Source organism: Bos grunniens, chromosome 5 (genome assembly GCF_055505025.1).
Source record: "Bos grunniens cultivar Pamir isolate PY7600 chromosome 5, Bosgru_T2T1.0, whole genome shotgun sequence".
Taxonomy (NCBI): Eukaryota; Metazoa; Chordata; class Mammalia; order Artiodactyla; family Bovidae; genus Bos; species Bos grunniens.
The window spans coordinates 5,570,398-5,597,944 of NC_141169.1; the positions used below are offsets into that span (position 1 = coordinate 5,570,398).

Sequence of the window (27,547 nt, forward strand, 5' to 3'; positions counted from 1 at the left end):
TAACACTTACTTAGTTACTTATGTTTTAAAAGGAGTAATTTGGCTTTTCTATGGAAAATAAATTTTGATGAAGCAAGAATGAATACACAGATGCCGAGAAAAAGGATACTGCTACCTTTATTCCAGTAAGAGATGATTGTGGTTCTAACCAAGGTGTTGGGTGTCCATAGCATGGGAAGAAGTGTTTGGATTATTTTTTTTTTTTCGTTTTCTGAATATTGAGCTTTTTTTTTTTTTTTTTTTTGGACTATTTTAAACGTAGAGCCAACAGGATTTGTAAATTGATTGAATCCAGTATGTGAGGAAGAAAGAAGAATAAAGTAATAAGATAGGCACATGAAGTGTTTAGAAGGATAAGAAAGTATGATGGTTGATTTTATGTGTCAGCCTGGCTAGACAGTGGTGACCAGTTGTTTGGTCAAACATGAATATAGATGTTTCATGAGGATAGCATTTAGATGTGATTAACATTTAATAGACTCTGAGTACAGTAGATTACTCTTCATGGTATGGATGGGCCTCATCCAACCTGTTGAAGGCCTTAAAAGCAAACACCTAGTTTCCCAAAGATGATTGGATTTTGCCTCCAGAGCTCAGTATGAAAATTCAGCCTGAGTTTCTAGCAGACTGAAGACTGCAACATCAACTCTTACTGAATCTTAAGCGTGTCAGCTTGCCCTACAGATTTGGGTCTTGCCAGCCCCAATAATTGTGTAAGCCAGTTCTTTAAAATCTCTGTGTGTATGTGTGTGTGTAAAGAGAAGTTCTTTAAAATCTCTGTGTGTATGTGTATGTGTAAAGAGAGGTTGTCCTATTGGTTCTGTTTTTTCTGGACAACTCTGACTAATGCAGAGGGGAAAAGAGAAATAAAGTAATAAGATACAGGAAGCTTACCTGTTTTAGTAACAGGAGATTCCTTCTAACTAGAGGACTTCATAAAAGTAGCTAATATTTAATTTGAGTCTTAAAGGATTCATTTATTAATATTCTCATGAAATATTGAACTCCTCTGTTGAAATGCTGGGCATACAGTAGTTACAAAATAATAACAAGCAATCCCTACCCATTCAATTGAGGGGGAATATGATAATAATTGGAGAAGGAAACGGCAACCCAGTATTCTTGCCTGGAGAATCTCATGGACAGAGGAACCTGGTGGGCTACAGTCCACGGGGTCGCAAAGAGTCGGACACGACTGAGCGACTTCACTTTCACTTTCACTTTCATGATAATAATACTTTGGCCACCTGATGTGAAAAACTGACTCTGGAAAACACCCTGATGCTGGGAAAGATTGAAGCCAGGCAGAGAAGGGGAGGACAGAGGATGAGATGGTTGGATGACATCATCTGGGAGTTGGTGATGGACAGGGAAGCCTGGCATGCTGCAGTCCATGGGGTTGCAAAGAATCGGACACTGAGTAACTGAACTGATGATAATAATATATTCATAAATAAATTACATCATAAAATGTGAGGATATGGATTATGAAGAAATATAAAGCAGAAAAAAAGACCAATAGGAAGTGATAGGTATAGAATGGGTAATGCAAAACTACCTTCTAAAGTATATTTTGATAAGATATACTTTGGGGCTTCCCTGGTGGCTCAGATGATAAAGCATCTGCCTGCAATGTGGGAGACCTGGGTTCAATCCCTGGGTTGGGAAGATCCCCTGGAGAAGGAAATGGCAACCCACTCCAGTACTCTTGCCTGGAAAATTCCATGGACTGAGGAGCCTGGTAGGCTATAGCCCAAGGAGTCGTAAAGTGTCGGACATAACTGAGCGACTTCACTTTCACTTTCTTTGAGCAAATATTTAATAGAGGTTATAAACGAGTCATGTAACTTTCTGGGGAAAGAATTTAGGCAAAAGAAACAAGAGCAAATGCCCCGGTACAGGAGCATCTTAGCTTTTTCCAGAAACAACAAAGGAGCCAAACTGTGTGAAATAGAGACAGCGAAGGGGAGAGAACTAGGAGATGAGATTAGAGTTGGGGTGCATTGTTCAGGATCTTGATGGTTAATGTAAGGACTTGGGATTTTGCTTTGAGTGCCATGGGAGTCATAAAGTGGAAGGTTTTGAGCAGTGGGGTGACATAATCTGATTTACATTTAACAGAATCACTCTGGATGCTGTGTTAAGAATATTATTTAAGTGTTTGAATATGAAGATAAATATACACAGAGGCATGATATAAGATTCTAGAAATATTCAGAAATACTCTCTTATTTCCTGTAGAGGTTTTTCTCACATTTAAGGCTTAATATGGAATTTGTTTTTGTGTAAGGAAGAGATTAAGTCTTATATTTTTCAATATACACACACTGCATAACAAGTCGCTTCAGTCATGTCCAACTCTTTGCGACCCTATGGATCCTATAGACTGTAGCCTACCAGGCTCCTCTGTCCATGGAATTCTCCAGGCAAGAACACTGGAGTAGGTTACCATTTCCTCCTCCAGGGGATCTTCCTGACCCAGGGATTGAACCTGTGTCTCTTATGTCTCCTGCATTGGCAGGCAGTTTCTTTACCACGGGCACCACCTGGGATGAGTAATTATATGAGAAATTTTTTAAGTCCTTATCACGAAACTCATCAGAAATGCCACCTCTGTTATACACAAGTTCTGGGACGTATATGTGGATACTTCTTGACTCTTTATTCTATTTATCTATTTTTTCATCTGTGTTCCAACAGCAAAGGCTTTATATCACATAGTTCATATTCTCTGACCACAAATGTAATGTAATCAATAACCAAAAAAAAAAAAAAAAAAGCTTAAAAACCCACCTATTGCTCTGTTAAATTTCCATTAGAATCCTTTCTTTTCCCCTATTTTATAATTTAATTTTCTGCTTTCTATTTTAACAAATAACTAGTTGTATCAATTTTTTTCTTTCAGTGGCAAAGTCAACTGACTACAATATAAGTAAATGTAAATATATGCGTTCACTTGAATTAAATGGCATTATAAACAACCTCAAATAATCAAATAAAGACACTTTTTTGAAACACAGAAATACTGTTAAATATCATCTAAGGCCACGGTATAAAATGCTGGTTTCTTATTGAATAACAGTATGACATATAATGGATTTAAAACATTATGCCAAATGAAGTTGATTCGTATTACAACGTAGATAAAATAAGCAATCAGTTGTATTCTGTCCTAGTCTTCAGCATCCCAACCAAAGCAGTCCTTTAACTTAAGTTTGCTAGCCTCTAAACGGTAGCTCTGTTCCACATTTACGTATAAAAAAGGAACGATTTTGTCCACTGTTCCACATGTCTATGTTCATCGTTTGAGGCAGTCAGTCTCTTCAGCTGAGAAAACAGAAGCAAATTATTAAATAATTAAGTGTTTGACATGGTAATTAGGATCTGTATGTCATCAAGTATTTAAAATGCCTATTCGAGTTTTGTTGCCAGTCTCTAAGGAAACGCAGAATAAAATGCTGAAGTTTATTCCAAACAATGAACTTTTTTAAAGCCATACCGAAGCTGAATCTGTGAATCGACCACTCTACAGGGCCTTGCTTGCACAGGCCCGGTCCACTGTCGGCATCCTATACAAGTTGCCCCTTTCCATAGATGTGTTGCCTGCGTGTTGCAATCTGGTTTACAATCCAGGCCCCCTCTGCAGTGATTCCGGATTGGATCCCCAGAAAGCACCTTGAATGGGTGCTTGAATGGGTAAAACTGCACCACAAAGCGACTCAAGGCTTTATCCTGCAGCCTAGGACTTTCTGTACAGGCGAACTGGCCGTCTGTCGCGCCCCTCTGCGTGGAGCCCCCTATTGCGCGCATGCGCACACCGGTCTCAAGCCCTCGCCGGAAGTCAGAGCCGGCGGAAGAGGCCGGAAGCCAGGGGCTGGGAAAGTCGGATAGACTGAGCCGTTAGGAGTCTGCGAAGCAGAGCGTTTTCTGAGTCGCACCATGATTCTCAGGAAGAAACTGAGCTATTTGTGGACCTTAGGTCTCTGTCTGGTAGCCAGTAAATCGCCACCCAAAGCTCCCTCCATCACGAATGATAGGTTTATAGAGGAGTGCCTCAGATTGCACAATGAAGCGCGGACCAACGTCTCGCCCCCAGCAGCCGACATGAAATACATGGTGAGGAAGAATCTAGGCTAGTATCTTTCTTCTCTGGTTCATCCTAAGGTATCTGGGCAATGAGTTTCATGGACTCATTTGTATGAACTCAATCTGGAACTTTCAGCATGCATCTAAAAATTACGCCTTGACCGAGCTGTCTCTTCCAAGGTGCATGAGAAAGGAAACTTGAAGCTGTCGCTTGCCTAGACTTAGTTCCCTTTTACGCAGGTTTGGTGGGGCCAAGGCGGGTGGTGGATCGTTGTGGATACTCTTGGCCTAGTGACTGTCTGTCCCGCACATAAACAGTATGCAATGATAACACATAGACCAGACTATAGCTAACATTTATCCATTCAGAAAACGAACAAGTGGGAACCACACAGCAAACACTGGTTCAGAGCAATTCTGAAATCTTTAGAGCAGGTGTTAGAAGATCTGCTATACAGGAAGCCAGAAAAGTTATTTGATTAGAGGTGGTAGGAGTTCCCTTGCCCATTGTTTTCTGTGGTCTCTATCTTCTTTGAAAATATCCTTCCTTATCCATCATTCTCCTTGAACCAATCTGAAGTGGACTTTGGGAATTCTGCTCTTTTGAGGGCTATATAGCCTTCTCAGACTGCTTTCTGCCCACAGTAAGGTCTGAGTGTCATTTAAGATACCTTGCATTCGTTTGCTTTTTCATAACAGGTTCACAATATCTTTGGGAATACATCTGTCTCCAGAACTCTGAAGGTCTTTTGGCCTTATTCCTCCAATCAGTTCCAAGTACCAATACTCATGCTTAAAGTGCAGCTTGGAGAAGTTTTTGAATCTTTCTTTGGTTTCTCACCCTGGTGCTTTTATTTTTCATCTTAATGGCAGTATCCTTGAAACATGAATTTTGGGGAAATTGCTACAGTCTGAACCTGTTCCATTTGCTAAGGCAATTTTTAAAAACTTAAGAGGATTTCCTGGGAGTCATAGACTGCTTTTTGCCCTGAGGCTTTTTAATCATATGAAAGTTTTACAGAATTGGTCTCTCAAAGTCTTTTTAAAATCTTATTATATATACTATATAGAAGCAGTTTCTTTTCCATTCCTCAAAAGCCCCACATTTCCTGACTCTCTCTTTCTTCTTCCAAACTTGCCAGTGTTTTCTGATAACTTGTTGAACCTACAGAACAACCGCCAAATACTATCAATGTTCAGTTTACTGACCTCAGCGTCAGCTTCAACTTATGATCTGCCTCCTGAATAATAGATCACATTTTTTTCAGATATTTTGTTTCTGAATCACATGGATTGCCATCATTCCCCTGCCATTAATAGTCTCACTGCTTGCCAACTAACTGTAGTTGCCAACATAGTTCAGGCAAACTCACCACTAACATTTGTGACCTAGAAGAAGTATAAAAACGGAAGCCCACATGTCATTGGTGGCTCAGTAGTTAAATTTTCATTTAGTAAAGAATATGTGGTTTCAGAGATTTCATCTAATCTGCTCAGATTTGGATTTGGTCAGAATAATTTTGCTCATTTTCATTGATGTTATTAAGTAAATTTTCATTTCTTCTGAAATCATCAAAACTTTCTATTAAAATTATAATTTTATAGATATAATATGTAGGGTTTGGGTTAAAGTTATAATAAATGGTCTTCAATTTTAAGTATTTTAAATATTTTTTAATGCTTTTGGAAATTTAATTGTCTTCTTAAATATTTTTATAAATACAAGATTATTTACCATTCTGGTGCTTATGCCCATCTAGTGGCCAATGTGAAGAACTGATGTCATTCTTCACTTAGGTGACAAAAAGAACTACACATATCCCTACTCAACAGTAATAGAAATTTGTTACCATTGCAAAATATCTCCTTTATAACTGAAATCAGGGAATATGGAGAAGTGATGAAACAGATCTTCAGTAGTACTTCCAAGCAATATTATATTATTCATGGATTTACTGCTTTCATGCTGAAATGAAAGATTTGACAAGTTAATCTTTTAACCTAAGCACTTCCATGGTTCAACTCTTTCTTGGACTCTGAAGTGGTGTCTGTCTCTAGTGTCATCAGCAACAATATTCACAAGCCTTTTACCATTCAGATACAGAAGCCTTTTGCTTTAAAACATGTGGCAAAAGAGGCAGATATTCAGTGTTGTGGGTCACATTAAACCTGTGCTATGGTTAAAATGAGGAAAAGTGTGTGTGTGTGTGTGTGTAATATGCAATGTCCTATTAAGTTTGGACCAAGAGCAGGGATCCCTCCTACCTAGGTCTCAAGTGGTATGAATTTGGATTTTTATAATGGCTGCACCCCACTTCCAGCAGTAAGTTTTATAAGAGGCTAGGCTGGGCTTTGGTATGAAATAAACCCTGAAATCTCAGTGGCTTAGTGAAACAAAACGTTTAATTTCATACTCACACAGGTTGTAGAGAAAATGAATTCGGATTCAGCCTGTCTCTCTGGGCAAAGGGGTTCCCCCAAACTCAGTTAGCTCACTGACAGGCATTAGAACAAGAGCTCCCAAAGTCATTCATCTGATAATTACTTTACTAGTGTGAAGAATAAGAGGATATCTACTGATGCTCTTGCTATTATAAATAGATTTAGCATCCTTTTGCTATCTTTTCATCCCTATTTTTTGTTGAATTAATGGCTTTTATATTCAGATTGTTGTTCTTCTTACCTACAAACATTTGTTATGCTGATAATTAATAATAACACAAATAAATTTTATGGTATGTTTTGGTGAGGTTGTAAAACAATTTGAATCACAGTACCCTGTTCATGGGAATTTAAAATTGTGCTGCAGCTATGGAGATAAGTATGGAGGTTCCTCAAGAAATTAAAAATAAAACTACCATATGGTCCAAAATCCAACTTCTGGGTTTCTTCCCCCAAAAAATCGAAAAAAAAAAAAAAGTCACGATCTTGAAGAGATAGCTGCATGTCCATATTCATTGATTCACAATAACCAAGATATAGAAACAACCCAAGATATAGAAACAACCCAAGAGCCTCTTGATGAAAGTGAAAGAAGAGAGTGAAAAAGTTGGCTTAAAGCTCAACATTCAGAAAACTAAGATCATGGCATCCAGTCCCATCACTTCATGGCAAATACATGGGGAAACAATGAAAACAGTGACAGACTTTATTTTTCTGGGCTCTAATATCACTGCAGATGGTGACTGCAGCCATGGACAGAGGAGCCTGGTGGGCTGCAGTCCATGGGGTCACTAAGAGTCCTGCACGACTGAGCGACTATACTTTCACTTTTCACTTTCATGCATTGGAGAAGGAAATGGCAACCCGCTCCAGTATTCTTGCCTGGAGAATCCCAGGGACAGAGGAGCCTAGTGAGCTGCCGTCTATGGGGTCACACAGAGTCGGACACAACTGAAGTGACTTAGCAGCAGCAGCAGCTCCTTGGAAGAAAAGCTATGACAAATCTACACAGCACATTAAAAAGCAGAAACGTTACTTTGCTGACAAAGGTCAGTCTATTCAAAGCTATGGTTTTTCCAGTAGTCATGTATGGATGTGAGAGTTGGACCATAAAGAAGACTGAGAGCCAAAGAATTGATGCTTTTGAACTGTGATTCTGGAGAAGACTCTTGAGAGTCTCCTTGACAGAAAGGAGATTAAACCAGTCAATCTTAAAGGAAATCAGTCCTGAATATTCATTGGAAGGGCTGATGCTAAAGCTGAAGCTCCAACACTTTGGCCACGTGATGCAAGATGGTTGGATGGCATTCCTGACTCAGTGGACATGAGTTGAGCAAGCTCTGGGAGATGGTGAAGGACAGAGAAGCCTGGCATGTTGCAGTTCATGGGGTCACAAAGAGATGGACACAACAAAGAGTTCATCAACAAATGACTGGATAAAGAAAAATCCGCATTTCTGGTGTATTTTTTACCAGCTGAGGCACCAGGAAGCCTAAGAATGCTGGAGTGGGTAGCTTATCCCTTCTCCAGCAGATCTTCCCAACCCAGGAATCAAACCAAGGTCTCCTGCATTGCAGGCAGGTTCTTTCCCAACTGAGCTATTAGCGAAGCCTATATACACAAAGAATGGAATATTATTCAGCCTTAAAAAAAACTAAGAAGAAAATCATGCCAATTGTGACAGCATGGAAGAATCTGCAGGACGTTATGCCAAGTGATATTAAGATATTAAGAAGAGATGGCAATACATAGAACTATATGAAAAAGATCTTCACAACACAGATAATCACAATGGTGTGATCACTCACCTAAGCCAGACATCCTGGAATATGAAGTCACATGGGCCTTAGGAAGCATCACTATGAACAAAGCTAGCGGAGGTGATGGAATTCCAGTTGGGCTATTTCAAATCCTTAAAGTTGATGCTGTGAAAGTGCTGCACTCAATATGCTAGCAAATTTGAAAAACTCAGCAGTGGCCACAGGACTGGAAAAAGTCAGTTTTCTGTTTTTTTTAATTTATTTATTTTAGTTGAAGGCAAATTAGTTTACAATATTGTAGTGGTTTTTGCCATACATTGACAGGAATCAGCCATGGGTGTAAATTTGTTCCCCATCCTGAACCCCACTCCCACCGCCCTCCCCATCCCATCCCTCAGGGTCATCCCAGTGCAACAGCCGCGAGCACCCTGTCTCATGCATTGAACCTGGGCTGGCGATCTGTTTCACATAAGATAATATACACTTTTCAATGCTATTCTCTCAAATCATCCCGGCCATGCCTTCTCCCACAAAGCCTGAAAGACTGTTCCTTACATCTGTGTCTCTTTTGATACCTTGCATATAGGGTCATCATTACCATCTTTCTAAATTCTATATATATGCATTAGTATACTGTATTGGGGTTTTTCTTTCTGACTTACTTCATTCTGTATACTAGGCTCCAGTTTCATCCACCTCATTAGAACTGCTTCAAGTGCATTCTTTTTAATGGTTGAGTAGTATTCCATTGTGTGTATGTACCACAGCTTTCTTATCCATTCTTCTGCTGATGGACATCTAGGTTGCTTCCATGTCCTGGCTATTGTAAACAGTGCTGCGATGAACATTGGGGTACACGTGTCTCTTTCAACTCTGGTTTGCTCAGTGTGTATACCCAGCAGTGGGATTGCTGGGTCATATGGCAGTTCTATTTCCATTTTTTTAAGGAATCTCCACACTGTTCTCCATAGTGGCTGTACTAGTTTGCATTCCCACCAACAATGTAAGAGGGTTCCCCTTTCTCCTCACCCTCTCCAGCATTCATTGTTTGTATACTTTTTGATAGCAGCCGTTCTGACAGGCTTAAGATGGTACCTCATTGTGGTTTTGATTTGCATTTCTCTGATAATGAGTAATGTTGAGCATCTTTTCATGTGTTTGTTAGCCATCTGCATGTCTTCTTTGGAGAAATGTCTGTTCAGTTCTTTGGCCCATTTTTGGATTGAGTCATTTATTTTTCTGGAATTGAGCTGCATGAGCTGCTTGTATACTTTTGAGATTAACTCTTTGTCATTTGCTTCATTTGCTATTACTTTCTCTTTTTCTGAAGGCTGTCTTTTCACCTTGCTTATAGTTTCCTTCATTGTGCAAAAGCTTTTAAGTTTAATTAGGTCCCATTTCTTTATTTTTGCTTTTATTTCCATTACTCTGGGAGGTGGGTCATAGAGGATCCTGCTATAATTTATGTCAGAGAGTGTTTTGCCTATATTTTCCTCTAGGAGTTTTTAGTTTCTGGTCTTCCATTTAAATCTTTAATCCATTTTTAGTTTATTTTTATGTATGGTGTTAGAAAGTGTCCTAGTTTGTTTTATAAGTCGTTGACCAGTTTTCCCAGCACGACTTGTTAAAGAGATTGTCTTTTCTTCATTGTATATTCTTGCCTCCTTTGTCAAAGATAGGGTGTCCCTAGGTGTGTGGATTTATCTCTGGGCTTTCTATTTTGTTCCATTGATCTATACTTCTGTCTTTGTGCCAGTGCCATACTGTCTTGATGACTGTAGCTTTGTAGTTTCGTCTGAAGTCAGGCAAGTTGATTCCCCCAGTTCCATTCTTCTTTCTCAATATTGCTTTGGCTATTTGAGGTTTTTTGTATTTCCATAAAAATTGTGAAATTATTTGTTCTAGTTCTCTGAAAAATACCAGTGGTAGCTTGATAGGAATTGCATTGAATCTATAGATTGCTTTGGATACATACTCATTTTCACTATATTGATTCTTCTGATCTATAAACATGGTATATTTCTCCATCTATTTGTGTCCTTAATTTCTTTCATAAGTGTTTTATAGTTTTCTATATATAGGTCTTTTGTTTCTTTCAGTCAGTTGAGTCGCTCAGTTGTGTCCAACTCTTTGTGACCCCATGAATTGCAGGATGCCAGGCCTCCCTGTCCATCTGGGTGAACTCCCACGTCCATTGAGTCAGTGATGCCATCCAGCCATCTCATCCTCTGTCATCCCCTTCTCCTCCTGCCCCCAATCCCTCCCAGCATCAGAGTCTTTTCCAATGAGTCAACTCTTCGCATGAGGTGGCCAAAGTACTGGAGTTTCAGCGTTAGCATCATTCCTTCCAAAGAAATCCCAGGGCTGATCTCCTTCAGAATGGACTGGTTGGATCTCCTTGCAGTCCAAGGGACTCTCAAGAGTCTTCTCCAACACCACAGTTCAAAAGCATCAATTCTTCAGCGCTCAGCCTTCTTCACAGTCCAACTCTCACATCCATACATGACCACTGGAATAACCATAGCCTTGACTAGATGGACTTTTCTTGGCAAAGTAATGTCTCTGCTTTTGAATATGCTGTCTAGGTTGGTCATAACTTTCCTTCCAAGGAGTAAGCGTCTTTTAATTTCATGGCTGCAGTCACCATCTGCAGTGATTTTGGAGCCCAAAAAAATAAAGTCTGACACTGTTTCCACTGTTTCCCCATCTATTTCCCATGAAGTGATGGGACCAGATGCCACGATCTTCGTTTTCTGAATGTTGAGCTTTAAGCCAACTTTTTCACTCTCCTCTTTCACTTTCATCAAGAGGCTTTTGAGTTCCTCTTCACTTTCTGCCATAAGGGTGGTGTCATCTGCATATCTGAGGTTATTGATATTTCTCCGGGCAATCTTGATTCCAGCTTGTGCTTCTTCCAGCCCAGCGTTTCTCATGATGTACTTTCATATAAGTTAAATAAGCAGGATGACAATATACAGCCTTGACGTACTCCTTTTCCTATTTGGAACCAGTTTGTTGTTCCATGTCCAGTTCGAACCGTTGCTTCCTGACCTGCATACAAATTTCTCAAGAGGCAGGTCAGGTGGTCTGGTAATCCCATCTCTTTCAGAATTTTCCACAGTTTATTGTGATCCACACAGTCAAAGGCTTTGGCATAGTCAATAAAGCAGAAATAGATGTTTTTCTGGAACTCTCTTGCTTTTTCCATAATCCAGCGGATGTTGGCAATTTGATCTCTGGTTTCTCTGCCTTTTCTAAAACCAGCTTGAACATCAGGAAGTTCACAGTTCACATATTGCTGAAGCCTGGCTTGGAGAATTTTGAGCATTACTTTACTAGCGTGTGAGATGAGTGCAATTGTGTGGTAGTTTGAGCATTCTTTGGCATTGCCTTTCTTTGGGATTGGAATGAAAACTGACCTTTTCCAGTCTTGTGGCCACTGCTGAGTTTTCCAAATTTGCTGGCATATTGAGTGCAGCACTTTCACAGCATCATCTTTCAGGATTTGAAATAGCTCAACTGGAATTCCATCACCTCCACTAGCTTTGTTCGTAGTAATGCTTTCTAAGGCCCACGTGACTTCACATTCCAGGATGTCTGGCTCTAGGTCAGTGATCACACCATCGTGATTATCTGGGGCATGAAGATCTTTTTTGTACAGTTCTGTGTATTCTTGCCACCTCTTCTTAATATCATCTACTTCTGTTAGGCCCATACCATTTCTGTCCTTTATCGAGCCCATCTTTGCATGAAATATTCCCTTGGTATCTCTAATTTTCTTGAAGAGATCCCTAGTCTTTCCCATTCTGTTGTTTTCCTCTATTTCTTTGCACTGTTCGCTGAGGAAGGCTTTCTTATCTCTTCTTGCTATTCTTTGGAACTCTGCATTCAGATGTTTATATCTTTCCTTTTCTCCTTTGCTTTTCACTTCTCTTCTTTTCACAGCTATTTGTAAGGCCTCCCCAGACAGCCATTTTGCTTTTTTGCATTTCTTTTCCATGGGGATGTTCTTGATCCCTGTCTCCTGTACAATGTCACGAACCTCATTCCGTAGTTCATCAGGCACTCTATTGTTGCAATGGTGAATGGAATTGCTTCCTTAATTTCTCTTTCTGTTTTCTCATTGTTAGTTACAGGAATGCAAGGGATTTCTATGTGTTTATTTTATATCCTGCAATTTTACTATAGTCACTGATTAGCTCTAGTAATCTTCTGGTGGAGTCTTTAGGGTTTTTTGTGTAGAGGATCATGTCATCTGCAAACAGTGAGAGTTTTACTTTTTATTTTATTTTTATGTAGAGGATCATGTCATCTGCGAACAGTGAGAGTGTTGAATAGTAGTGGTGAGAGTGGGCAGCCTTGTCTTATTCCTGATTTAAGGAGAAATGCTTTCAGTTTTTCACCATTGAGTATAATGTTTGCTGTGGGCTTACCTGATGCGAAGAGCTGACTCTATGGAAAAGACCCCGATGCTGGGAAAGATTGAGGGCAGGAGGAGAAGGGGACAACAGACGATGAGATGGTTGGATGGCATCACCGACTCAATGGACATGGGTTTGGGTGGACTCCGGGAGTTGGTGATGGACAGGGAGGCCTGGCATGCTGAGATTCATGGGATCGCAAAGAGTCAGACATAACTGAGTGACTGAACTGAACTGAACAGATGTTCTTTCTATTCCTACCTTCTGAAGGGTTTTTATCATAAATGGATGTTGAATTTTGTCAAAGGCTTTCTCTGCATCTATTGAGATAATCATATGGTTTTTATCTTTCAATTTGTTAATGTGGTGTATCACATTGATTGATTTGTGAATATTGAAGAAACCTTGCATCCCTGGGATAATGCCCAGTTGGTCACAATATGAGCTTTTTAATATCTTGTTGGATTCTGTTTTCTAGATTTTTGTTAAGGATTTTTGCATCCATGTTCATCAGGGATATCGGCCTGTAGATTTCTTTTTTTGTGGCATCTTTGTCTGGTTTTGGTATCAGGGTGATGGTGGCCTCATAGAATGAGTTTGGAAGTTTACCTTCCTCTGCAATTTTCTGGAAGAGTTTGAGTAGAATAGGTGTTAGCTCTTCTCTACATTTTTGGTAGAATTCAGCTGTGAAGCCATCTGGTCCTGGGCTTTTGTTTGCTGGAAGATTTCTGATTACAGTTTCAATTTCCGTGCTTGTGATGGGTCTGTTAAGATTTTCTGTTTCTTCTTGGTTCAGTTTTGGAAAGCTGTACTTTTCTAAGAATTTGTCCATTTCTTCCAAGTTGTCCATTTTATTGGCATATAGTTGCTGATAGTAGTCTCTTATGATCCTTTGTATTTCTGTGTTGTCTGTTATGATTTCTCCATTTTCATTTCTAATTTTGTTGATTTGATTCTTCTCCCTTTTTTTTCTTGATGAGTCAGGCTAATGCTTGTCTGTTTTATTTATCTTCTCAGAGAACCAGCTTTTAGCTTTGTTGATTTTTGCTATGGTCTCCTTTGTTTCTTTCATTTATCTCTGCCCTACTTTTAATTATTTCTTTCCTTCTACTAACCCTGGGGTTCTTCATATCTTCTTTTTTTTGCTTTAGGGGTAGAGTTAGGTTATTTATTTGACTTTTGTCTTGTTTCTTGGGGTACGCTTATGTTGCTATGAACCTTCCCCTTAGCACTGCTTTTACTGAGTCCCATAGGTTTTGGGGTTTTGTGTTTTCATTTTCATTGTTTCTGTGCATATTTTGATTTCTTCTGTGATTTGTTGGTTATTCAGAAGCGTGTTGTTTAGCCTCTATATGTTTGTATTTTTAAATTTTTTTTTTCTTTTTCCCTGTAGTTTACATCTAATCTTACTGCTTTGGGATCAGAAAAGATGCTTGGAATGATTTCAATTTTTTAAAATTTACCAAGGCTACATTTATGGCCCAGGATGTGATCTATTTTGGAGAAGGTTCCATGTACACTTGAGAAAAAGGTGAAATTCATTGTTTTGGAGTGAAATGGCCTATAGATATCAATTAGGTATAACTGGTCCATTGTATCATTTAAAGTTTGTGTTTTCTTGCTAATTTTCTCTTTAGTTGATCTATCCATAGTTGTGAGTGAGGTATTAAAGTCTCCCACTATTGTTGTGTTACTGTTAATTTCCCCTTTCATACTTGTTAGCATTTACCTTACATATTGTGGTGCTCCTATGTTGGGTGCATATATATTTATAATTGTTATATCTTCTTCTTGGACTGATCCTTTGATCATCATGTAGTGTCCTTTGTCTTTTTTCACAGGCTTTATTTCAAAGTCTATTTTATCTGATATGAGTATTGCCACTCCTGCTTTCTTTTGGTCTACATTTGCCTGAAATATCTTTTTCCAGCCCTTCACTTTCAGTCTGCATGTGTCCCTTGTTTTGTAGTGGGTCTCTTGTAGACAACATATATAGGGGTCTTGTTTTTGTATCCATTCAGCTAGTCTTTGTCTTTTTGTTGGGGCATTCAACCCATTTACCTTTAAGGCAATTATTGATAAGTATGATCCCGTTGCCATTTACTTTGTTGTTTTGGGTTCAAGTTTATACACCCTTTCTGTGTTTCCTGTCTAGAGAAGATCCTTTAGCATTTGTTGAAGAGCTGGTTTGGTGGTGCAGAATTCTCTCAGCTTTTGCTTGTCTGTAAAGTTTTTGATTTCTCCTTCATATTTGAATGAGATCCTTGCTGGGTACAGTAATCTGGGTTGGAGGTTTTTCTTTCATCGCTTTAATTATGTCCTGCCATTCGCTTCTGGCCTTAAGAGTTTCTATTGAAAGATCAGCTGTTATCCTTATGGGAATCCCCTTGTGTGTTATTTATCTCTTGCCGCTTTTAATATTTGTTCTTTGTGTTTGATCTTTGTTAATTTGATTAATATGTGTCTTTGGGTGTTTCGCCTTGGGTTTAACCTATTTGAGACTCTCTGGGTTTCTTGGACTTTGGTGGCTATTTCCTTCCCCATTTTAGGGAAGTTTTCAACTATTATCTCCTCAAGTATTTTCTCATGGCCTTTCTTTTTGCCTTCTTCTTCTGGGACTCCTACGATTCAAATATTGGGCCGTTTGACATTGTCCTAGAGGTCCTGAGGTTGTCCTCATTTCTTTTAATTCTTTTTCCCTCTCTGCTTAATTTATTTCTACCATTCTATCTTCCACCTCACTTATCCTATCTTCTGCCTCAGTTATTCTACTGTTGGTTCCCTCCAGAGTGATTTTGATCTCAGTTATTGGATTATTCATTATTGATTGACTCTTTTTTATTTCTTCTGGGTCCTTGTTAAACATTTCTTTCATCTTCTCAATCCTTGTCTCCAGACTATTTATCTGTAACTCCATTTTGTTTTCAAGATTTTGGATCAATTTTACTATCATTGTTCTGAATTCTTTTTCAGGTAGACTCCCTGTCTCCTCCTCTATTGTATGGTTTGGTGGGCATTTATCATGTTGTTTTACCTGCTGAATATTTCTCTGCCTTTTCATCTTGTTTATATTGCTGTGTTTTGGGTGGATTTTCATTATACTGGAAGTTTGTGGTACCTCTTTATTGTGGAAGCTCCTCCCTGTGGGTGGCGTTGGACGAGTGGCTTGTCAAGGTTTCCTGGTTGGGGAAGCTTGCATCAGTGTTCTGGTGGGTGGAGCTAGATCTCTTCTCTCTGGAGTGCAATGAAATGTCCAGTAGTGAGTTTTGAGGTGTCTGTGGGTTTAGTGTGACTTGGCCGCCTGTATTTTAATGCTTAGGGTTGTGTTCCTGCATTTGGAGAATCAACTTGGTATTTTTGCTGTGAAACTTGTTGGCTCTTGGGTGGAGCTTGGTTTCAGGATAGGTATGGAGGCTTTTGGATGAACTCTTGATTAATGTTCCTTGGAGTCAGGAGTTTTCTGGAGTACTCAAGTTTTGGATTTAAGCCTCCTGCCTCTGGTTTTCAGTCTTATTCTTACAGTAGCCTCAAGACTTCTCCATCCATACTGCACTGATGATAAAACATCTAGGTTAATGATGAAAAGTTTCTCCACAGTGAGGGACACCTGGAGAGGTTCACAGAGTTACATGGAGAAGAGAAGAGGGAGGAGGGAGATAGAGGTGACCAGGAGGAGAAGAGGAGGAATTAAAAGGGGAGAGAGCAATCTTTCCAGTAATCAATTCCCTATGTGCTCTCCACAGTCTGGAACACCCAGAGAGGTTCACAGAGTTACACAAAGAAGAGAAGAGGGAGGAAGGAGATAGAGGTGACCTGGAGGAGAAGAGGGGGAATCAAAAGGAGAGAGACAGATCTAGCCAGTAGTCAGTTCCCTAAATGTTCTTCACAGCCCAGAATTCCCAAAGAGATTCACAGAGTTGGGTAGAGAAGGGAGAGGGAGGAGATAGAAATGACCTGGCAGATAAAAGGAGAGTCAAAAGGGGGAGAGGATAGTCAAGCCAGTAATCACACTCCTAAGTAAAAATGGGTACCGAAGATTGGATTCTTAAAGGTACAAAATTGATAACCAATACCAAAAAAGCAAAGCTTAAAAAATCTAGAGTAGAGGTTAGACTCTCAAAAATACAATATTAAAAAAATGAAACAAAATCACAAAAATTATAAAAGTATATATATGAAATTTGCTTTAAAAATAGGGTCTTTTTTGTACAAGGTAGTAGTTGGTTATAAAAATGAAAATTAAAGGAGTAATAACATAAAAATAAAACAAAAATTTTAAAAATTAAAAATGTTACTAGCAATATATATCTATTTTACTATATTTCTCTAGAGCTGTTGAGGGCTATGGGGGCTCAGTTCATTTTCAGATAGTTCCTTGTTCCAGCTTATACTTCTTCTCAAGGTGTATAGGCCCCTTCCTAGGTATTCGGTGTTAACTACAGTGTTTTAATCTGTTGCACCTTCCAAAGCAGTTCCCTCTTCTATATTTTGGCTTCCTCTGTTTGCAAGTCCCTTCAGTGTCTAATTTCCACCCTGACACAAGGGGGTGAAAGTGGTCACTTATTTAGGCTCACTTGTTCAGTTGTGCTGTGGGGAGGGAGGAACACTGCAAACAAATATCACTGGCATGTGTGGGGACTGCTCACAGAGTCTGGGCCACACTAGATTTGCCCCTGCTCATGGCGTGTGTGCTTTCCTGGTCTAAACTGCTCAGGTTCCAGGTTTCCCTGCAGGGGAACTATCTCAAGTGGGCCCTGGGTTGTGTACGCTTCTCAGGTGTAAACTGCTCAGGTTCAGGTTCTTGGGTACTCCACAAAAGCACAAACTCGGTTGGACCTGAGTTTTATGCCCTTCCCAGGTCCAAGCATCTCAGGCTACCAGGTGCTTGGTGAGCGCACTCTCCCCAGGTGGGTGGTGCGTCTTATCACCTCCCCGGTGCCAGCTGCTTGGTTTCCTGGGTGCGCAGCAGAAGTGCCATCTCTGGTGTTCTGTGTGTCTCTTCTGGGATGCTGATCTCTGGCTGCAAGCCACCTGGCAGATTCCAACCATCCAGGATCCCAGGAAGACTTGGTTAGCAATCGGGAGCCTGCTCGCAGTTTGGTAGGGGATGCTGTCTCTGGGGCTGAGATTGCCCCTCTCCCCCTAGCTCTGGCTGTTGCCCGCCTGCCTCTCTGCCTCTGCCGGGGCATGGGCCGGTCCACAGCCAGCTAGCTTTCCCTTGGTATTCGCTCAGTCCTTTGTTCTGTGAGTGGGCCGGCAGTGCCTTAGGTTAGAGCTTTTCATGGGAAAGTTCTCTCTCTTTTTCTCTCTTTTTTTTTCTCTCTCTCTCTGGCTATCCCAGAGTTTGGGTTGCTATCTCCCTTAGCTCCCTCAAATGTTCCTCAGGGCATTCAGGCCCGGTCCTTACCGTAAGCAATGCAGCCCGCGCATCCCTGCTCAGCCCCTGCTTGCTGGTGGCAGACTGGCCTACTTGCTGGCAAGCATCTGGCCTACTTCTCCGCTGGAAGTTGCAGTTAGGCACCTAATCTGTGAGGTGTTTGTTTTTTTTTCCCCTCCCGGTTATGTTGCTGTCTGAGATTCCAAAACTCCCCACAGACCCACTGGTGAGAGGGTTTCCTGGTGTTTGGAAACATTTCCTCCTTCACTACCCCTCCCTGGAACAGGTCTCCATCCCTAATTTGTCTCTATTTTTATTTTTTGTCCTACTGCTTTCAAATAAAATGGGCTGCCATTCTGGGTGCCCTGTGTCCTCCGCCAGGGTTCAGAGGTGGTTTTGTGGAATTAGCTCAGCGTTCAAATGATCTGTAGATGAATTTGTGGGGGGGAAAGTGGTCTCCCCATCCTATCCCTCCGCCATCTTCAAAAGGTCAGTTTTCATTCCAGTCCGTAAGAAAGGCAATGCCAAAGAATGCACAAACTACTGCACAATTGCATTCATCTCACATGCCAGTAATGCTCAAAATTCTCCAAGCCAGGCTTCAACAGTATGTGAACCATGAATTTCCAGATGTTCAAGCTGAATTTAGAAAGGGTAGAGGAACCAGACATCAAATTGCCAACATCCACTGGAACATTGAAAAAGCAAGAGAGTACCAGAAAAACATCTATTTCTTCTTTATTCACTATGCCACAGCCTTTGACTGTGTGGATCACAATAAGCTGTGGGAAATTCTTCAAGAGATGGGAACACCAGACCACCTGACCTGCCTCTTGAGAAACCTGTATGCAGGTCAGGAAGAAACAGTTAGAACTGGACATGGAACAACAGACTGGTTCCAGATAGGAAAAGGAGTACGTCAAGGCTGTAAATTGTCACCCTGCTTATTTAACTTATATGCAGAGTACATCATGAGAAATGCTGGGCTGGAAGAAGCACAAGCTGGAATCAAGACTGCCAGGAAAAATATCAATAACCTCAGATATGCAGATGACACCACCGTTATGACAGAAAGTGAAGAAGAACTAAAAAGCCTCTTGATGAAACTGAAAGAGAAGAGTGAAAAATTTGGCTTAAAGCTCAACATTCAGAATACTAAGATCATGGCATCTGGTCCTATCACTTCATGACAAATAGATGAAGAAACAGCAGAAACAGTGGCTGACTTTCTTTTTGTGGGCTCCAAAATCACTGCAGATTGTGATTGCAGCCATGAAATTAAAAGACGTTTGCTCCTTGGAAGGAAAGTTATGACTAACCTAGAGAGCATGTTAAAAGGCAGAGACATTACTTTGCCAACAAAGGTCCATCTAGTCAAGGCTATGGTTTTTCCAGTGGTCATGTATGGATGTGAGAGTTGGACTATAAAGAAAGCTGAGCACTGAAGAATTGATGCTTTTGAACTGTGTTGTTGGAGAAGACTCTTGAGAGTCCCTTGGACTGCAAGGAGATCCAACCAGTCCATCCTAAAGGAGATCAGTCCTGGGTGTTCATTGGAAGGACCGATGTTGAAGCTGAAACTCAAATACTTTGGCCACCTGATGTGGAGAGCTGACTTATTTGAAAAGACTCTGATGCTGGGAAGGATTGAGGGCAGGAGGAGAAGGGGACGACATTGGATGAGATGGCTGGATGGCATCACCAACACAATGGACATGGGTTTGGGTAGACTCTGGGAGTTGGTGATGGACAGGGAGGCCTGGCGTGCTGCAGTCCATGGGGTCGCAAAGAGTCGGACACGACTGAGCGACTGAACTGAACTGAACTGAACTCACTATTGTAGGTTCTTTGAATTCATAAATAATTTATAATCATTTTGCAACCCCTTCAAAAACCTACTTAGATTTTCGTTAGAAATACATTCAATATTTTTTAAGTATGTATGGAATCTTCCAGCCCATGAATATTTAATATCTCTCCGTTTATTTGTCTATTAATATTTCTCTTAGCAATGTTTTGTAGTTTTCAGTTTGTAGATAATTATTTATATTATTTATTAGATTTAATTATATATATTTGATATTTTTGAAGCTATTGGATTCTGGAATGTATATGAAAATACAATTTTGTATCTATTCCTCCTCCTGGTATCTGACAACTTTGATAAATTTACTACTTATAAGTTTGCTTCTATATTCATTTGAATTTTCTATGTACCCAGGCATGCCATCTGTAAATAATGCAAAAATTCAATCATTATACACTTTATATCTTGTCTTATATATTTATATCTCCCCCTTTATATTACACTGCCTAAACCCAGAACAATTTTAAGCAGAAATAATGAGACATTGTATTTCATTCTCAATCTTAAGGGAAAGCTTTCAATATTTTACCACTATATATTAATGCTTATTGTAGGATTTTGGTTTTCTTTTGTAGATACTTTTGATCAAATTAAGGAAATTCTATTCTTAGTGTGCTAAGAGACTTTTTCTCTTTTTAATTATGTATTCTCATAGTTTACTTATGATATGTCTGTGTAACCTTCTTCAATTACTAGACTGTGAACTCCAACTTCTTTAAATCACATTCAGTTGCATTTTTTGAGTGTCTCACTGGACCAGGCCATCTGCTAGGTGCAAGTACAAAAATGAACTGACATACAGTGGGTACTAAATAATTGCTTCTGAAACAGAACCAAATAGAAATAATTGTGAATATAATAAATACTAAAAACTCTGTTTCAGTAAAAACAATTACATAAAAATTAATTTATTATAGTCATTAGAATAACTTTAACCCAGACAAATCTACACAGTTCAATGTAAATTATTTTTATCTTTCAGAGTTGGGATGAAGCTTTAGCTAAGACTGCTGAAGCATGGGCAAAAAAGTGCAAATTCATCCACAATTCCTGTTCATCAAAATCATTTAAATGCCATCCAACGTTTCAATATGCTGGAGAAAATCTCTGGCTTGGTCCATTAACCATATCTGCAGCAAAATTTGCTATTAATATGTGGTATGATGAAAGAAAATTTTATGATTTTAATACAAGATCATGTTCCCAAGTTTGTGGCCATTATACACAGGTAAATATCTCAGATTTTATTAATTCTTACATATGCATATTTTAATCATAAGACAAATTTTTAGCACTTTCTTTAGAGTTTCTGTTAAATATCTGGAAAATTTACCTTCATTTGGAAGATATTTTTACTGGGAATAGAATTTTATGTAATAAGTTTTTTTTCTTTAATAATCTTACTCCATTATCATGTCACTTGCACTGTTTCCAACAAGAAATCTACTGTAATTCTTTTATTTATTCCTCTGTATGTAATGTGTCTTGGTTTCCCAGACTGCCTTAAATTTTTTCCTTTATTACAAGTCTCAAGCAAATTCAAAAATTTTCAGTTTTCTTCATGTTTCTTGTGCTGCAGTTTACTGAGCTTCTTGGCAGTATAGGTTTATAGTTTAAATTACATTTGGAAAAATGTTAGCCACTTTTAAAATTTATCTTTTAATTGGAGGATAATTGCTTTACAGTGTTGTGTTGGTCTCATTGTGCAACATAGATCAGCCATAAGTCTGCATAATTGCCTTCCCCTTGATCCTCCCTCCCACCCCAATCCCCACCCCAGTCCTCTGTGTTGTCACAGTACACCGGGGTGAGGTCCCTGTGTTATGCAAAACTTCCTACTAACTATTTTACATATGCTAATGCATATGTTTCAGTGCTCGGAGAAGGCAATGGCACCCTACTCCAGTATTCTTGCCTGGAAAATCCCATGGACGGAGGAGCCTTCTGGGCTACAGTCCATGGGGTCGCGAAGAGTCGGACACGACTGAGCGACTTCACTTTCCCTTTTCACTTTCATGTATTGGAGAAGGAAATGGCAACCCACTCCAGTGTTCTTGCCTGGAGAATCCCAGGAACAGGGAAGCCTGGTGGGCTGCTGTCTATGGGGTCGCACAGAGTCGGACACGACTGACGCAACTTAGCAGCAGCAGCAGCATGTTTCAGTGCTGCTCTCTCAATCCGTCCCACCCTCTCCTTTTCCTGCTGTGTCCGCAAGTCTGTCCTGTATGTCTGCATCTCTATTGCTGCCCTGCAAATGGGCTCATCAGCACCATGTTTCTAGATTACATATATATGTGCTAATATACAGTTGACTCAAATTCACTCTGTTTTATGAGTAATATTCCATTGTAGTCATTCTTTTAAAACTATGTCCATCTATCTTTAACTCTTCTCTTCCCAGAGCCCAGTTGCCCATGTAGAAGGCCAGTTGAAGTTTCCCCACAGTTGACTGACTTTCCTTCCTCATTATTGGTTAAATTTTCCTGCTTCTTTTCATGCTGGGTATATTCCCAAGTTTGTAAATCTTGCCAAGTTTGTAAATGTTGAATGCTGGATTTATTTATATACCTAGAAGTATTCTTAACGGTCTTCTGGGATATAGTTATTTGGAATTTGTCTGTCCCTTTTGGTTTCTGCTTTTGAAACATGTTAGATAGAATTAAAGTAGTAGTTAGTCTTGAGCTAATTCTCTCTCATCAGTGAGGCAGGTTTCTTCTGTACACTGTACTGGATGGCCCCAGAAATTATGAAATTTTCCAGTCTTACTAGTGGGAACTGGCCCACTATTCCAATTGCTGGCCCTGTGTAAGCTTCTGCATCCCTCCCTCTAGTTTTTATAGGCAATGCCTTTCCAGGCCAGGGGTGGTTTTTTCACATGCGTGCTGTGATTAGTGCTCTGATGAACTGATGGTGAGGACCCCCTACAGACCTCCACAGTTGTGTCCCTAGAAGATTTTCACCCCCCCTGGACCCCTGCTTGTTGGTCTCCCCAGACACTCAGCTCTGTCGTTCAACTCTGTGACTCAGTCAAGCTTCTCCTGGCTTCTCCACCACCCTAACCCCCAGCCACAGCCTGGAAACTCACTCAGTACAATAAGCTGAGCCGTCTTTTCCCTCCAACTCTCAGGGGCATCACTCATTGTTGCCTGATGTTCAGTATCTTGAAAAACATTATTTCCTATCATTTTCCAATTCTTTTGGTAATTTTGGGTGAGAGTTTTTGATGAGAAGAGGAAGTCACTTTTTAGCTAAACTAATCCTAGACATGGCACTGAACTCTTAGAAAGGCCCCTGTAGGCAACAGAAAAAGCCAACTTTATTCTCCAAACTGACTCATCTTCTCAAGTTGAATGAACATATAGTGTCTTAAAACAAGTCATTTTTCTCAGAGGTGCACAGAACAGAGAAATTAGCAGTTTCCTGCTTCCCTTCTAATCATTCTTTGTCCAATAACAGAACGCTGTTTAAGAGCAGAAATTCTTCTCAGGATCAATGTTTGCAAAGAATGTGGTTTGGCTTCTGATGGGAAAACTGAGATAATGGACTCAAATGTCAGGTATCCTGCTAAGAAGCAGAATTCAATACAATAGTTCTTCCCACTTATCTGTAAAGGACACAGTAAATGCCTGAAACTTCAGATAGTATCAAACCCTACTATGTTTTTCCTACACATATATACCTATGGTGGAGTTTAATGTATAAATTAAGCACAGTAAGAGATTAACAATGGGCTTCCCAGGTGGCACTAGTGATAACACACCTGCCAATGCAGGAGATGTAAGAAATGTGGGTTCAATCTCTGGGTCAGGAAGATCCCTGGAGGAGGGCATGGCAACCAACTCCAGGATTCTTGCCCGGGAAATCGCATGGCAGGCTGCAGTCCAAAGAGTCACTACTGAAGTGACTTAGCACACATGCATGCAAGAGAGTAACAATAACTATTAATAAACTAGAACAATGATAATAATATCCTTTAATAAAGGTTACCTGAATATGACCTCACTTTCTTTCAAAATATCTTATTATACTGTACTTACCTTTCTTCCTCTTGTGATGATGTGAGATGATAAAATGCATATCATGTGATGAGGTGAAGTGAATGAACATAGGCATTATGATGTAGCAGCTAGGCTACCATTGACCTTCTGACAATGCATAAGAAGGAGGATCATCTGCTTTGGGCGATCCTGGATCAGTGAGCCATGACACTTTGATTTATGAAAACAGTCAGTGAGGAAAACCTAGTTAGCCTCATGAATGCAGCTTTAACAAATTAAATTGAATCTTAGAAATTAAGGAAAAAACAGACAATAAATATTTAAGTATATTCATTTTTTTGTAGCATGGCAAAAATTACGCCTGTTCCCATAATGTGCTGATTGTGTAGAGTCGTTTTGCATATTTTATTTTAAAATTCCTTTCTTTATAGGTAGTTTGGGCCTATTCATATAAAGTTGGTTGTGCAGTTGCAGTTTGTCCAAATCTTGGGAGCCCTGACAGTGCACTACTTGTATGTAACTATGCACCTGCGTAAGTTATTTTGCTTTAAAAATATTTTAAGTTGAAATATATGTTAAATGATTGTTTCCAAAAGTATGATGCTATATGAAAGACACAAGTATATTTTTCATAAGCACAGTCTCCCTCTATAATTCTAATCAAAAGAAAGAGATAAAATAAAAGAGAATGTGTGAAAAATTATGCTGATCATGAATGATTTAATCTTGAGAGAGGAAATGATGGAGATCATTTCTTAAGTAAGAAAATAGATATTATAAAATACATTGCCACAGTAATATTTAAATACTGAACACAAAATAGGTTGGCAGATGCTAATATAACTTGAATGAGTAAATGATTTAAATGATTGAGAGTGAGAGGCACATTCTTCTAAGAAAAGAGTACCATAAAATTTTGGCTGCCTTGCTGGAAATTGCATATCTAAATAAAATAAAACAAAAGCCTAATGGGAGTATCCAAAAATAAAATTCTGGACCTCAAATTCAGCATATCTGTACAAGGAATAAGATTAAGTCAGTTAATAATCCAACTCTTTAACAAAATGTAAGAATAAAATGCAGAAAAGATTAAAATATAGGCTAAGAATAAATATACAGGTTTGGCAAAAAGGACATAATATTTGTGAAAGTTGCCATGGAGAGATACAAATGTGTATACCTCTTTTTGTATTTTCTCCCATTCCCTCTCAGTAACAAGTAAAAACAAGAATGACAAATAGATGGCCTAAAAGTTTGGGGTAGAGTACAGTTTTTATAAATACCAGAGAAATTGTAGAACACTTATTTTTACCACCCAAGGCAGGATACACAGAGGGAAAAAAGAATCCGAAAAAGCAAAAAAAAAAAAAAAGTGATATAAAAGAGCATCAGTTAGCTGTGACATAACTTTAGAGGGAATTGATTTCCTGAATGAGGAAGGGACAGAAAAATTTTTGAAGAAATATGGCCCAAAACTTTACATACTTAAGGACCACCTTCTAATGAAACCTTTCAAAGCCAATAATAAAGAGACAATCTTAAAAGCAATCAGAAAATAAAGATGTGTTACATACAGATGAGCAAAGATAAGGATTTCCAGATTTCTCACTGGAAACAATGCAAGAGAGAAGACAGAAATATCTTTAAATACTGAAAGGAAAAAAAAAAAAAAAAACCTGTTGTCTAAGGACATTATATTCTGTGAAGATTTTTTTTCAAAAATAAAAGTGATATAAAGATGTTTGAACCACTGGAAATGGTAACCATACAGGTAAATACATAGGATGTTTTCTCCTTATTTTTGCCTTTCAAAAGATAATTATTTAACCAAAGATAATTGAAATGTATTGTGAAGATTATAACATAGGTAAAGCTAAAATCTGTGATAATGATGGCATAAAGGCTGAGAGGAGAAAATAGAGAAAATAGTAGAAGAACCCTTAAGGTTCTTCTACTCAATGTTAAGAGGAATTAACTTGACTGTGATAAGTAAAAGATGCATACTATAAACCCTAAAGTAGCTACTCATATAACGAACCAACAGTAAAATCAAATAAGCCAACAAAGCAGGTAAAATTAAATCTAAAAAAAAAAAAAAAAAAAAAAATTCCATTAATCCAAAGGAAAGCAGAAAAAGGAAAAAAAAAGAACAAAGGACAGATGAGACAAATAGAATAAATAAGATCTGATAGCCTTAAATCTATGTTAATAATCACATCAAATGTAAATACAAATACCCAAATAAAAAGAAAAAGACTGGATGATAGGATAAAAATCAAGAACCAGTTACATTCTGCCTACAAGAAGTATATTTAAATTAAAAGACACAAGTAGATTAAAAGTAAAAGAATGGGAAAAGTTTTACTGTGCTAACATTCATAGAAAGAAAGATAGCAGGATCTATGTTAATATCAGATATTGCAGATTTTATAGCTAACAATAGTCCTTCAAGAGACACAAATTACAAAGGAGAAATAAAGTGAAAACTACAGAGAAATCTCTTTTTTTTTCTAATCTGTACAGAAGTAATTTTTTATTAAAGTATAGCTGATTTACAATGTTGTGTTAGTTTCAGTTGCCCCCCAAAGTGATTCAGATATATAGACAGACATTAATAGATAGATAGATATAGATTATATCTTCTTTATGCATGCATCTGTTGATGGACATTTACATTGCTTCCATGTCTTGGCTATTGTAAATAGTGCTGCAAAAATCACTGCAGGGCACTTATCTTTTTGAATTATGGTTTTCCCCAGGTATATGCCCAGGAGTGGGATTGTAGGATCATATGAAAGCTCTGTTTCTAGTTTTCTAAGGAACTTCTGTGCTGCTCTCTGTAGTGGTTGTACCAATTTTTGCTCCCACCAACATTGTAGGAAGATTCCCTTTTCTCCACACCCTCTCCAGCATCTATTGTTTGCAGATTTTTGATAATAGCCATTCTGACTGGTGTGAAGTGATACTTCATTGCAGTTTTGATTTGCATTTCTCTAATAATTAGCAATGTTAAGCATCTTTTCACGTTCCTGTTAGTCATCTGCATTCTTCATTGGAGAAATACCTATTTAGATCTTATTCAATATCTCTTATGAACATAGGTACAAAGATTCTAAACAAAATTTAGCAGCTGAACCCAATATAATAAAAGCATCATACATCTTATCCAAAGGGAGTTTGTTCCAGTAATAGGGCTATTTTAATATTCTAAAATCAGTGTAATTCACCATATTAATCAACCTATAAATAAAGATTATTTGATCTCAATAGACTGAGAAAATGTCAAACATTCATTCTTAGTGAAAGTTCTTGGTAAATTAAAAATACAAGGGAATGTCTTAAATCTAATAAAGTTTATCTATGAAAAGCCTATATGTAACATTATACCAGTACTAAAAAAATTTTTCTGTAAAGTACTAGGCAGTAAATATATTAGGCTTTGCATGACACATACATTCTGCTACATATTCATCTTTGTTCTGTTTTGAATTAAATAACCCCTTAAAATAAAAATAATTTTAAAAAAACAATTCTTAGTTCACTGACTGCACAAAATCAGACCACAAGCCAGATATGACCATTCTTTACTGACTTCT

General features: G+C 38.7%; 1 protein-coding gene and 1 long non-coding RNA gene across 7 annotated transcripts in view; one reads left to right on the forward strand and one right to left on the reverse strand.

The window, feature by feature from the left end:
- Positions 1-2,838: 2,838 nt before the first annotated feature.
- Positions 2,839-3,799, reverse strand: LOC147371262 (uncharacterized). Its single transcript, XR_015163382.1, has 2 exons — positions 3,500-3,799; positions 2,839-3,327 (listed from the first exon to the last, which is right to left on the reverse strand). It is a non-coding gene; the product is annotated as an uncharacterized LOC147371262 (long non-coding RNA).
- A 90-nt stretch (positions 3,800-3,889) lies between these two features.
- GLIPR1L1 (GLIPR1 like 1) overlaps positions 3,890-27,547 on the forward strand; it is a 51,511-nt gene continuing 27,853 nt past the window's right edge. For 2 of the 6 annotated variants that reach the window (XM_086398722.1, XM_086398723.1), the window contains exons 1-2: positions 3,890-4,116; positions 24,383-24,483. In XM_086398722.1, coding sequence (XP_086254848.1) covers positions 3,940-4,116; positions 24,383-24,483 — 278 coding nt within the window. In that variant the 5' untranslated portion in view covers positions 3,890-3,939. Of the gene's footprint in view, positions 4,117-20,935; positions 21,182-24,382; positions 24,484-27,547 lie in introns of all 6 variants that reach the window. The other 4 variants (XM_086398721.1, XM_086398720.1, XM_086398717.1 and 1 more) reach the window with 3 other exon arrangements.